The sequence below is a fragment of the Rutilus rutilus genome (genome assembly GCF_951802725.1).
Source record: "Rutilus rutilus genome assembly, chromosome: 21".
Classification (NCBI taxonomy): Eukaryota; Metazoa; Chordata; class Actinopteri; order Cypriniformes; family Leuciscidae; genus Rutilus; species Rutilus rutilus.
Window position 1 is genome coordinate 28,208,205 of NC_140226.1, and position 14,497 is coordinate 28,222,701.

General features: G+C 38.9%; 1 protein-coding gene across 2 annotated transcripts in view; it reads right to left on the bottom strand.

Moving 5' to 3' along the window:
* Window positions 1–24: 24 nt before the first annotated feature.
* slc24a4a (solute carrier family 24 member 4a) overlaps window positions 25–14,497 on the bottom strand; it is a 58,760-nt gene continuing 44,287 nt past the window's right edge. Inside the window, exons 11-18 of one of the 2 annotated variants that reach the window (XM_084393532.1) lie at window positions 14,209–14,354; window positions 12,192–12,361; window positions 10,934–11,081; window positions 8,478–8,644; window positions 5,415–5,529; window positions 5,190–5,302; window positions 4,992–5,057; window positions 25–3,213 (exon numbers count right to left, since the gene is read on the bottom strand). In XM_084393532.1, coding sequence (XP_084249658.1) covers window positions 3,061–3,213; window positions 4,992–5,057; window positions 5,190–5,302; window positions 5,415–5,529; window positions 8,478–8,644; window positions 10,934–11,081; window positions 12,192–12,361; window positions 14,209–14,354 — 1,078 coding nt within the window. In that variant the 3' untranslated portion in view covers window positions 25–3,060. The remainder of the gene's footprint in view (window positions 3,214–4,991; window positions 5,058–5,189; window positions 5,303–5,414; window positions 5,530–8,477; window positions 8,645–10,933; window positions 11,082–12,191; window positions 12,362–14,208; window positions 14,355–14,497) is intronic. The other variant, XM_084393533.1, reaches the window with a different exon arrangement.

Consider the following 14,497-nt stretch of genomic DNA (forward strand, 5'->3'; position numbering starts at 1 on the left):
CAATGACAAGTCGGACACCAAAGAAACATTTATAAACTGTATAATTTAATAGTTTTCTCCATACAATATTCGTATGATTCATATGGTTATTCATATTCTTTTTAGATTATTGCTTTACATTAAAATGCATTGGTTGGATACATCCATTGCTTGCAAGACAATACATTCAAGTTACACACCAACGTCTTATGTTGAAAATCATTAAATCTGTACCTTACAGAAGGTTTCTTCTGCCGTTCCACTCACAGTGCAGCAGGTCACTTGTGAAGCAGTTGCGCATGTATCTGTGCATGTGTCTTTAATAAATCAAAAGACTGCATTAGAAATTCTCATACTCGTGTGCATATTCATGCCTGGCAGAGTCATTTGAAGCATTTTCCTTTAAGTTTCTGTCGTCTGAAGAGACATACAACGGAGAGTGCATATAAGACTACTCGTGTGAGAGTGCTATACAACTGGCAACAAAGACATCCCATCCGAAGTGACCCGATGAAACATTAATCAAACCACCCCAGAGGTCAGAGGTTTATAAAATACACTTAATGTAAAAAAAAAGAAAATCAGTTAAAATGGTAGCACTTACATCAAGCATGGCACAAATGATCTGCAACAAAGTCAATAAGGATAGTGTGCCGACAAGTATCATAAGTGTAGATTCAAATAAATCCAGTAGATGAATGCACAAAACTATTGCACAGGGGAAAAAAGAGAACTCCCAAAACAACCAGGAGAGAAACAAACAGAACAAAAAAATAAAATAATAATAATAAAAAAAAAAAACTAAATTACTGGCAGCATTTAATGCTAGAAAGACTTAATTATATAACATGGTAACCAGGCATAGAAAGAAGCTTTCAATGCTCCTCCAACATTATGCATATGGTGAATCTATTTCAGCTGAATAATGTAATCGTACAGATCGCCACTGAAAAACACCACAGAACAAAGACGAAAGAAAAGAGTCATCAAGACAACACCGTCATTCCGCACAACACAAAGCCACAATAAACTAAAGTCGACATTCTACAGAATGGCAATTATGTGATGTCAGATTAGATGACGGAATCTGCATGCTTGTGTAACAGCGGTGGGCGATTTCAGCAGCTTTCACAAACTATGAAAATATAATCCCCATACTCAGATCCTCACCCACTGAGATTGCATATATTATATATAATGTGTACATCGAATACTGCAACACCTGTCGTTCCGCACACACAACAGCACCTCCTAGCACTTGACAACGACAGGTTCTACGACTGACACAAGACACAAAAACGTGTTCCCCCTAAGCTCAAGTTCAGATCTCCTGAGCCCACTAGCAGCTGAATAGGGGTCCGGTAGCTGCCATTTATGGGTAACTCTCAGGAGACCTGTCAAGAACATGTTAAGGTCATATTTCACTCCAAAGTACATTTCACCTCACTACTGTAATTTTCATCATGGCAACGGAAAAAAACCCTCATAATTACGCAAAAAACCCTAAACATTTTCATGTTTCATTTCATTCCCATAACCGTAATGAGATGTTTTTTTTTACCGTAATACAAAAAAGCATTTAAAATATAGTTACATTTTAAATATCTATAAATCATGGTAATATTTTGGGGATTAAAAATGTGCTTAACTGCCATGGAAATAAATATAATGTATTTAATGGTCCTAAAACTTTAGTTATTACTGTACTTGCACAATATAATTTGATTTTAGGGTGAAATATGACCCGGGCACAATTTCTTGAGATTCATCCTTATAGGGACATTGACAGTGAGCTCACAAAGCTTTTGCCCTGCTTTAGAAATGGCTTCTTTGTGTCAAATCATGCATTACAGACAAACGTCAATAAAGATCCAGAGAGGGAGGTACGGGTGCATTAGAAATAAAGAAAAAGTGGCCTCTTAGGTCACGTGTGTAAATCCACCCCCCACCCCTCATCTGTAAGGAAGCACTAGTAGTTCAAACAGGATCAGTGATGTTATATGTACATATAAACAACAAACACAGATTTATAGCATGTTTGCAAAAATCCAGGATCCTCTGTGATGTAATCAGTATGCGTACGAAATATTAAAGCAGTCACAGTTGCGAGTCTCATCTTCCACACTGCTAAACAAGCAAAGAGCGGTCCTGAGGGTCGTCTGCTCTGGTCTGAACGAGAGGTGAGGAGCAGCTTTTGATGTGTGCTTTATGATTGGTTCCATTCACTAATGCAGGTCTGGAATGATAAAGGGAAACCAAAACATATCTAATTGTAGAGCTTCTGTTTCGGTGTGTCAGAAGCTGGTCCCCTTCGCTAACCTCTCCATTGGGCACCTGCCAGAAGCTCTCAGCAGGAAATATATTGTCCAGCTCATAAGGATTTCAGAACATCTCGCCCCCTGCTGCATGATCCATAACAGAAAATGCTTCACATCTGTTACGAGTCATATTTTCAAGAGTTTTCTTGGGTGTAACGAGCTGCGAGAATGACTTTCTTGCCCGAGGGCAGTGACTTCATGTCAGTTCCATCTTTTTCATCAAGGACATACTTACATTTTTCGTACTGGAGGAAATAAATTAATGTGATATAGATGTTTTATTCCACATATAAAGTGCATTATATTCATGTTCATGTCATAGAGTGTCTTAAGGGAAGACAGAAATGAGAAAATGTAGATTGCTAATGCATATAGGAATGAGCAGCATTCTCTGTCATTGCTGTGTGTGTGCAGTTTGTGATAAAAGTGTACAGTCTGAATCCTCCAGCTCCAAACAATCCGGTAAAGACAATTACGAGCTGCATTGTGATTGTCCAAGGTTCAGAAGTGGAAGAATATCCAGTTTTAAAGAGAGCTGCCAAGGAGAATTTCATTTCCTGGAATTGATGGAGAGAGTCAACAGTCTTCTGGGAAATGCAGTTCTTCCATTTGAATCACAGTGGTGTGAATGCGAAGTGGGAGACAGTGGTTTTCTTCAACAGTAGAGACTCGGTAAGGAGATTATACAGAGGAAACGGCAGAATCATTGGTGATTTTGGTTCCTGGAGGTATTTTGGTTCAAAGCCCATGAAAATCTCCTGGCCTACAGTTCCTCGAGGCACATGGGCAGGTTGACAAACGTGAAGACGTTATATTCGATCATGACGGAAAAGCAGAGGAAAATGACATACAGAACAAGCACGTACACGCCCAGCTTAAAGTCCAGTCTCCACCTGTTCACATGGATCCCCAGCACCTGAAGGTGGAGAAACAAAATTAAGAGTTAAAAGTCAGAGCAAAACATCTTATATGCACAGCATGGACACCTAAACACTGTCATGCTGTAGCAGAACTGTAACTAAGTAAGTAACTAGATTTTCCCATTTGTTTTGATCTTCATTTGAAACACAAGATTGATCTTATACATTATGCCTATTTTTAGTGGCTGTGCAAAAACGTACTTGTACTTGTAAAGATAGTCGGTCGACCAATATATCGGTTTTAAAGATGAACGGTGTAACAATCATGTGAGGGCACATGGGTTCATAATAGTTGGACACATTTGAAAAATAAATTTAAAAACAAGTTAATTTGACTACAATCCTCTTCTCTCTCTCTCTGCCTTTCTGTGATATATTTATCCAATTATCAACTGATGAGCCAAAACATTATGACCACTCACAGGTGAAGCGAAAAATGTTGATCATGTCAACAGTCACATCAAGGTCTGGGTTGATTAGATGGTAATCATTTCTCATAGTCAACAAGTTGGATGCAAGAGAAATGGGCAGGAGTAAACCCCGAGTCTCTTTGACAAGGGCCATATAGTTATGGCCAGACAAATGTGTCAAAGCATCTCTGAAACGGCAAGGTTAGTGGGGTACTCGTGGTCAGCAGTGGTGAGAACCTACTGACAGTGGTCCAGAAGGGATAAACCACAAACTGACAACAGGGTGTTGAGCTCCCAAGGCTCATCGATGCGTGAAGGCAACAAAGGCTATTCCGTATAGTCTGAGCCAACAGAAGGTCTACTGTGGCACGAGTCACAGAACATTTTAATGATGTTACGGGAGGAAGGAAATGCGATGCCCTGGGCAATGTTCTGCTGGGAAACTTTGGGTTTGGATTTTCTACCTAAACATTGCTGCAGTTCCAAGATGGCATTGGTCTCTTTCCGCAGGATAATGCACCCTGTCACACATTGTACAGAAATGGTTTGAGGAACATGATGAAGAGTTCAAGGTGTTGGCCTGGCCTTCAAATTCCCCAGATCTCAATCTGATTGAGCATCTGCAGGATGTGCTGAGCCAACAAGTTTGATCAATGGCAGCTCCACCTCGCAACTTACGACACTTGAAGGATCTGCTGCTAATGTCTTGGTGCCAGATACCACAGTGACAGGACACATTCAGAGGTCTGGTAGAATTCATGGTTCAGTGGGTCTGTTCTGTTTTGTCGGCACACGGAGGACCAACAGCTTATTAGACAGGTGGGCATAATGTTTTGGCTGATCTTTGTACATTTCATGACAATAACTTTTTTTATTGTACAGAGTTTATTGTAATAATCACAAAACATTCTGAAGTCATTATTGCTAATTTTGTAATAAAGTTCACAAAATATACTTTTTCCCCCATTGAGTTTTCTTCTTCAGATTTTAAAGACTATCAGTGGATTAATCAGTTATTTACCAGGTTTTTATTGTTATCTGTAAAATTCATTATTGGTCGACCTGTAGGACCCTGCAGTAAATCCAAATAGTGTAGCCTGATTCCCAAAACCAATGACCCTTAGGAGTAAGTTCTTTAGGTTCAAAAGAGTTCAAAAAGGAATCTCTCTTAAATACTGTTCTGTATAATTTAAAATGTGCAGAGAGTATTTATTTTATATACACAAGCAATATTTACAGAAGTTACCGGTAGGTCTTCACTGGAATTAGGAGGCCTAACTAAAACTAAAATAGGGTGGACCACATATAGTACTTTTGGCCATGTAGTGTATTTATGAGGTGAATTGTTCTTCACATTTACTCACGGTTAAAGCAACCGAACCTAGCAGCAGAACAACGGAGTAAACCAATCCTCTACTGTTGATTTGAACCTAAATGGGACACAAAAAATAAAAGGTCATTTTACAGTATTTGTGGGAATGTGTGTGTGTGTGTGTGTGTGTGTGTGTGTGTGTGTGTGTGTGTGTGTGTGTACATGGTTGAGGAGTGACAAAGACAGATACCACAGAGCCGTAGTTGACAGCCATTGTCTGGATGCCCCAGGGAACGCCGAGCCCAACCAGGATATCAAAGACGTTGCTGCCAATCGAGTTCGAGACAGCCATGTCCCCCAGGCCTGAGCACATAAAGACACAAATCCAGAGTTGGAAAGTAAACTGGTTTAACCAATAAACTTATTGGATGAAAGATAAGCAAAGGTAAGAAAACAAAAACAAACAAAACACTACCTTGTCGTGCGACAATAAGACTAGCTATGCAGTCAGGAACACTGGTGCCAGCAGCCAGGAAAGTTATACCCATAATGACATCTGGGATTCCAAGAGTGTATCCAACGATTGTGACCTGCACACAGCAACCCACATGAGAACCTCAAAGAAATGCAGATGCTTAAAGGAATAGTGATGTAACATGCCTGCAAGCAGAATGACCTAAAATAAGCCAAAACTCAAAGAAATATTGAGTCAAAACAGAGACATTTACAAACTGGTGTCCGAGGGCCCCCCAGGGGTCTAAATAAATTTAAGGAAAAAATAAAACTGTTTTACAAAATACTAGGCCAGTCAAAGTTAATGCATATTAAATTCAAGTTTATTTGTATAGAGCTTTTCACATATTGTTTCAAAGCAGCTTTACAAAAAAAATGCTTGTTTCAATGTTACAATTTAGAAAGTATTCTGTTATCAGTTAGAGATGAGTATCAAAATAATGTCCATATAGCAGTAATACTGTATACAGCTATAATACAGTATGTTATGTGGTTCATTAAATCTATGTGAATGGAATGTTTTTGAAGCTGCTGCCACCGATAACATCATAGATCAGTTTCTGTGAAGATATGTGCATTCCTACTAGCACATTATCATTCAGTAATGAGAAGCCATGGTTTACAGCACCACTCAGACAACTAAGTTCTTTCTTTGTCATGCCAAAGATGATGCTTATAGAAGTGGGGATAAAATCTTGTACAACCAGGCCAGAAACGCACTGACAAAGGAGATCAGAGTGGCTAAAATAAGCTACTCTGAAAAGATGAAAAAACAGTTATCCATCCAAACAATCCGGCATCAGTCTGGACAGGCCACTGCCCCAGTCTATAGAGAATCGACAACTGGCTGAGGATCTAAACGGGTTTTACTGTAGCTTTGAAAAGCCCAGTCACACCCCTCCCCTGCTCTGATCTGCATTTCACACATATAACAACACGTCCTGCAACCTGCGCTTATGGCCTGTGTGGAGGACGTGTGCAGGGCAGTGTTGGGCATGTTACTTAAAAGTAATTAGTTATAGTTACTAGTTACTTCTCACAAATAGTAACTGAGTTACATCATTATAAAAAGTAACTAATTACCAGGGAAAGTAACTGTTGCGTTACTTTTTAATAAAATGTTCAAATGTGTCAAATAACTTAAATTTGTTAAATGAATGAAATGGAAACTAAATAGAATAAATTATTATTATAAAACATTGTACACTAATCTACACTTTTAATGTTGCTGTGGGACAATGTGAGAGACACCTATTAAATTCAATATACTATTGTAAATATCATTACAATAGTAGAACAATAAAACACAATAGATGGTTTAGAACTTTTAATATTTATTGCACAGATGACAACTGGTCAACAAATAAGTCTAAAAATAAATTATGCTTAAGAAATTTAAGTTAAAAAAAATATATATATATACATATACTCTGTGTGTGCAAATTAAAATGATAAAACTTTCACACAACTGGTAGACATACTGTAACCTACTTGAAGTATTTTCTTCCTCACAAAAGTAAACCGTTTAACAAGTGTTGGGTTTTATTTTTATAACCTACAGAGAACGTCATCATCAGAGGTTATTTAAGCCAAATTTTATTGTCAGTAACAGCGTTGTAACAGGGGAAAGATAATTTGTTTAATTACTCGTTATTGGAAAAGATAACGCCGTTAGTAACGCCATTTATTTATAACAGACTGTGTTTCATCGGCCTGTTTAAAATTCTGCACGGACAAACTGGCCCCTATCTTCACACAGATCTTCAACAGATCACTGAAACAGTGTGAAGTTCCCTGCTGCTTCAAACGCTCCACTATCATTCCAGTCCCCAAAAACCTAAAATCACTGAACATAATGACTACAAACCTGTCGCACTCATGCCTGTGATCATGAAGTCGTTTGAAAGACTGGTGTTAGCTTACCTGAAGAACATCACTGGACCCCTGCAGTTTGCATACAGAAAAAAACTGGCCTGTAGATGATGCAGTCAACATGGGACAGCATTACATCCTGCAACATCTCGACAGACCTGGGACTTATGCAAGGATCTTAGGCCCTGTTTACACCTGGTATTAAGAGATGTGTAACGAATCACAAGTAGACAATGCTAATACAGGTGTAAATGGAGTCTAAAAAGTTGAGCTTGTCCACTTTCCACCACTTCCAAAAGGTAGTCGAAAACGCATTCAACCAGATTGCTTTTGTAGTGTAGACGCTCATGGGGTTGACTCTGTTTGAACAGCCCTCTGTTAAGCAGAGGTTGTACTACCTTCGCCAGCTGAGGAAGTTCAACCTGCCACTGGGGCTGCTGACACAGTTCTACTCAGCCGTCATTGAGTCTGTTCTATGCATTTCTATAACTGTTTGGTTTGGTTCGGTTCAGCTACCAAATCAGACATAAGACGACTACAAAAGGACAGTCCGGACTGCTGAGAGGATTATTGGTGCTCCCCTGTCCACCCTCCAGAACCTGTACTCTTCCAGAGTGAGAAAGAGAGCAGGTAAAGTCATCACAGACTCTATTCACCCTGGCCACCACCTGTTTGAACTGTTGCTGTCTGGACGGCGATTCAGGTCACTGAGCACTATAACATCTAGGCACAGGAACAACACAGGCCATTTCCCTCTTAAACAGTTAAATGCCTCCCAAGGCATATGCCTGTAAGTGCAATATTTATCTTTGTAAACCCAGTTGATATTTATTCATATTATTCATAATACTGTAAATATGCTTATGACAAAACCTAAATGAGTATTTATACTTATACTTTTATTCTTCAATTTTATTACAATATTTCTATGATGTTGCATTTGTATGTGTGCACTGGAAGCTTCAGTACCAAGAACGATTCCTTGTGTGTGCAAGCACACTTGGCAATAAAGCTCTTTCTGATTATGATGTGTTAAGATTTTAAATATCCTGCATTAAGAATTTTTTTTTATGTTTAAATACTAAATTAAATTAAATAATGCAGGAAAAAGCAGTATCCAAATACAGATGCTTACATACACAAAGGAACTCACCATCCACACCATGATGTAGGAGAAGGCAGCTATCCACAGGGTCGAAAGGAAGAAGGACAGCATGAAGCAGAACTCCCACCGCGGCTTGGCACAGTTGGGCACGGTGAAGTACAGCAATACCAAAATGGGCCAGGAAATGAAAAACTTCACTTTATCCAAAGCGCCCCCTATAGTCACATGGTACAACATGTCACCAATTAAGCCTCCACAAAAAAAAATCTAAATAAACCTCTAAAGGGGGTGGGTGTATATTGCAGTAAACAATATTTCGATACTTTTTAGGTACCGACCGAATTGCCTCGATACTATCGAGTATCGAAAAATTACTTGTTTTTCGGTACCAGATTTCGATACCTAAGGGGTTAACTCGTCAATGTCAGTGCTCAAACAAATACATATGAAATGCACAACGACACGCCTAAAGTCGCTCACCCACATACACGCAAACTCTACACACACGGTGGAACTCTGCGCACATACTCATATGAGACGAGCGCGCGCACACAAACTGTCCACGCACATTCTCATATGAGACGCGAGCACACACACACAAACTCGCGCACATACTCAATGAGACGCGAGCACACACACTCACAATACCCTAAAGATGTGGAAAAGTCGATCAAAAGTGTGGCTACATTTCTCCAGGCTCGATGCCAACAGCGCGCGATGCAGTATTTGCGGTAAAATAATTGCTGCAAAGACCGGTACCGCGACAGATATGATGAAGCCCTTGACAGTGCACGGAGTAAACATAAGAGCAGAAAGTTGCTCCGTCTTTGACTGGTAAATGAAGAGATACCTTGTTGATCACTCTGACAGTGCTTATATTGCAATTTACTGAATGTACACTGCCGTTCAAAAATGTGTTGGTCAGAATTTTTTTTTCAGTAAGGATGCATTAAAGTGATCAAAAATTACCTTAAAACATGTGTAATGTTACAAAAGATTTCTGTTTCAAATAAATGCTGTTCTTTTTAATTTTTTATTCATCAAAGAATCATGAAAAAATGTATCAGTTTCCAAAAACTGTTTTCATATTTCTGAAGGATCATGTGACACTGAAGTAATGATTTTGAAAATTCAGCTTTGACAACACAGGAAAAAATTACATTTTGAAATATATTCAAATAAGATTTTAAATTGTAATACTATTCCACAATATTACAAGTTTTACTGTATTTTTTTAACAAATTCAGCTTTGGTGTGCATGAGCTCTTTATAAAAAAATATTTTGTTCCTTATGTATATGTATGTATAAGGAATATTTTGTTCCTTTGTGCTTTTTTTTTGTTCCTTTGTGCACTGACTAAGGAGCATGAGTCAAACTGAAAAAATAAAACCAAAGTTTTTCTGAGTTAATGTGTTATGTAATCTTGTTAAAATGGATTTCATAAAATTGGTATCGAAAAAAGTATCGTTCAGGAACCGGTATCGAAATCAAGGTATCGGTATCGGTATTGGTATCGAAATTTTTTGAACGATACCCAGCCCTAGGTGCAAAGGACCCTAGGTTGATTTTACTCCAAATCATCCCTTTAATAATGAAGCAACAAGTGTACTGGTGCATACAACATCAGACCAGCTGTTACAAGCGGGTTATTACTACAATCACAGCGTCCGGAATAAATCGGGGGACGAGCGAAGTGCACAAGCACAATAATAGGACAGACAGCTGAAACCACCGCATACTGAAAAGACGCAGAACACAGAAGGTTGTGCAATAAATGTATTAGTCGTCTAGGTAGTTCAGAATGCGCACCCCACTGAGTCTAAAAGGGGAAAGCACTGCGTTTTTCATGAACGTACGAGGAGTACGACACCGAACACGAATCTCGGGAAGCACCTGTGATGAGGGCTATCTGAATGTGAAAGTATATGCGTCTTTCAGATCCACCGCTATAAACCAGTCCCCTTGTCTTTACCACTATGGAGGTATTTTGTCATGTCTAATGTATTAATAATGCTATCAGAATGCAACCAAAGCACAGGATTGCAATAAGTAGATAGCTACAAGTAAGCCTAAATCATACAAAATAAATGCCATGATCACTAGATGTTATACAGGTGTTACTATAATGATTTTGTTAATAGTGATCAGAAACCAAATATTGATAATGTGGAAGTTAATGCCTTTTGCCTTGGTATGACTTCTCACTTTCTGCTGACAATACAAAGGCAGAGTACAGTAACTTTAAAATAGTGGTCAAAAGTCAAGTTTGAACTCAAGATTTTTTTATGTAGATAATTTTCATTACTAGAACATCTAATTGACAGATTTCCTACCTATATTTAATTTGGTGGGACAACAAAAATCTTTAAAGTCATTTTCCTCAGTTCCACACTCTAGCGAGTTAAGGTCTTCTGCCTTTGTAGAGCAGAATAGGTATACGTATTTCAGATGACACCACATGCAGTTAAAGATCCAATGTGTTAATGTGTTAAAGTCGCCTCACCAGGCAAGCTGAAAGGAGATGACATCTCACTCTCCAGCTCCTCAGAGAGTTTCTCCTCTGCTACGTTGCCATTTTCCATGGTGTCAGCTTTCTGGTCAGCCACCAGCACTGCGTCCCCCCCATTGGCCGTCTTCACCAGCCGCTGCTGCTGCATGTATAAAGAACAAAAACTGCTTCAAAAGTTCACTCTTATCCACTTCCTCACAATCTCACTTTTCAATTAAGATACTTTGAAGGAATAGTTATTCCCAGCCAGTATGATGCTATTTTTCTAAAACACATATAGGTTAGAAACAAACATCAAAGTAAATAGCAGCTTTTTTTCCAATTTCTGGGTGATCTGTCCCTTAAAACGTTACACAACATTCCACAACATTCATCCATTAGGCCTATCAGTTTAACACCATTCCCAGCCTCATTTCTTTCTGAACTAGCTGACATGTCTCTATCAAATTCCTCAGCAGTCTTTGTAGCAGGGGTTTGAATTTCTAACACAATTCTTTGAATGCCAGCATGTGGATATTTATAGAAACAGTTTAATCAGCCTCACACCCAGAACTGGGCTACCTGATGAGAGATCTCCACAGTGCTGAGTTAACCAACAAAGACGGGTGCATAAGCTATTCAGAACTGGTTTATAATCCAGCCTCTGGGTTGCCAGAGTTACACTATTATAAACCGGATAGTGCAAACTCGTAATTCTGAAAAGATGAGCTGCATTTGAAGCCCTTATAAAATAGCTGAATACATCCATTTTACATCAGGCTAATTCCGGTTGAATTTAACAATTCAGCATTCACAACCCATTTAATTCTGTATTGTGACATTTTCCAAGTAAAAGATGATGTTTGAAAAAGCTACAATAAGTAAGATGGACGAATTTAATGGCACAAATGTAATGTATTGTGTTCCACTCATGCTGTTCTAAACCTGTATGGTTTTATTTTTTCTGTCAAACACAAAAATAGAGGTTTTGAATAACTGTTTGTGTCTATATAATGAAATCCAATGGGGTCCAAAACAACACTTACTTTTCTTTTCCCTCCAGAATATCTTCTCTTGTGTTCTACAGAAAAATGTAATACAGGTTCCAAACATCATGAGGATGAGCAATTCTTTTTTTGTGAACTGTCCTTTTAAAATGGGCTTGAGGTACTCCGTTTCCATTACTGTGTTAAAATCACCGTAACCCAAAGACTTTTGAGGATTATTAGCTTATTTTCTCAGAGGTGTTCACTCAGCAGGTGTATTTTCGTACCTCGTTGATGATAAGTCGGCTTGCCATGCGCAGACGTGTCTTGGGTCCAAAGTGGTTGGTGATCATGACCCTGAGGCCGGCCTCGGGAAACCGATAATGTGGAGGGCTTGAATTTATCATCTCGTCCACCATCACAACAGAGCCCCTAGTGTATGTTTTACTGGGCTTTACTGCAGACACGGAAGAAAAAAAGATTTGTAAGTGGACCTACACATGGTACTCATGCCCAAAATACACAGCATGTACAGCATTTGTTCACTCACACACACACACGCACCTGTCAAACCTGCCCAAGAGACCAATAGACCAAAAAATAAATAAATCCACACAACAATGGTGCACAGAAACCAGCATAACCACATAAACCCAAACTCTCAAAAGAAAAAAAAAGGATGTCACAAATTTCAATCTAAAGTCTTGTCTGTCAGTGAGAGACTGATTCCTGCTGGGATAGACTGTAGGCCCACCTCTGAGCCCCTCAGGATACTGTCAGAAACCATCAACACAGAGAATACTGACATGAAATGAAATCTCAACCATCCTCCAGATTACAGCTGGACATCACAGGAAGAGCTCTACTGCCAATACACTATCAACAACGACAAACACAATGACCAAAGATATATTTAAAGGGCTGGGGGTGGGGGGTGGGGTAGTGTTTCCCAAACACTCGTTTCTGCCATTCGTTGGCCAAACAGATAGTCCCATCCCAATCTCATGCCACCAAGTCTTCATTGTTGTTAGGGTGTCGCAATATGTCGGTATTGACTACCGTGTGATATTTAACCCTATAAAGCCTACTGTATCATTTGATACACACCAAGGACGATAACTATAAAAGATACAGTTCTAAAAATATTTCACAATATTAAAGAATAGCAGAGTTCACTCCACAGTTATAACTATAATGGCACAGAGAAACAATATCATTCAAATCACTTTCAGAACGGTTTTATCTAGCTGATGGATGATAAAAACATTGACAGCAAATCAGAATCCATCCCGCTGTAACAAGCTGAACATATCATCTTACCAAGAGATTATTGAGAGATATAAAGCCACAACTTATATGTATAACCATTTTATGCTAGTAGTCTGCTATACTGTTATAAAGATTTCATTTATTTACATTAATTTACATATTGTAGTTTAGCTACAAGCTATCAGAATTTCATCTTTTTGGCCATATAAATATCAGGCCAATATATGCAAAGTGGTTTCGATATGACAGAGGTTTTAAAAGAAATAACAGGGCTTGCCTGGTGACATCACTCAAAAAGCAAAGTCATTTTAGAAGCAGAGCAATTATTATATTTTGATCAAAGATTATGAAGACAAAGATTTTTTCTTTGGAACGACATGCTGATATATTGTGCACAATAAGACCAGGAACATCCTCAATTCTGATTTAATGTTGACTGTACCATATCTATATTTCACTTGCCTTTGTCCTTAAAAGATATCTTCAAAAACCCTCAAATGAACACATGAATACAAACCTTATTATACAGGCACAGTGACAGATACCATTTTGTAAAAGAATGGAAGGATGCATCACTGGCACTGGGAATAAGACATGAAACACACACACACACACACACACACACACACACACACACACACACACACACACACACACACACACACACACACACACACACACACAGAACACTGCAGGATGAGACAGGGCAGATTTAGTAAGGCTAAACAGACAGGCTTCAGCAGTGGGGTGACAGAGACCGCCACGCAGCACAACGGTTAGAGCTGCACTACAGGACACTGTGGTCTGAAACAGAAAGCGCACCGCAGTTATTCAGCAAGGAAGCAAAGTGTCAGCGTCTCATAAGAGATGTCAGATGGCTACACTTTCAGTAAGTGCTGTTGGCATAGGTTTTACAAACAGAAGACATACAGATAGTAGCGTGGAATTAATCTAAAGAGAACAAGATCCAACTTTTTTGCAAGCAGCAGAGGGTTAGTCGCTATCCCATGAGGAAGCCTGTCTAGTTACCCTTACCTGGGCTGAGTAACGGCCATGATGCATCATCGCAAAACTGCCCATAACATTCATTACCATCCTCCATCTCGCTGCTGACCGTGTTACCATTGACGACACTCTTGTCTTCCTTCCCCGCAAAGTAGTTTTGAATGCTAGTGTTAAACCTAAAAAATAAATAAAATAAATATAAAAAAAAACACACACACAAACAAACTGATTTAAACAAATCTAAACTCCAAAGGTGTGGACATGTCGAATGACCAACTTGAACCATTGCAAAATCTGCATGAGGAAATCTTTCGCCCTC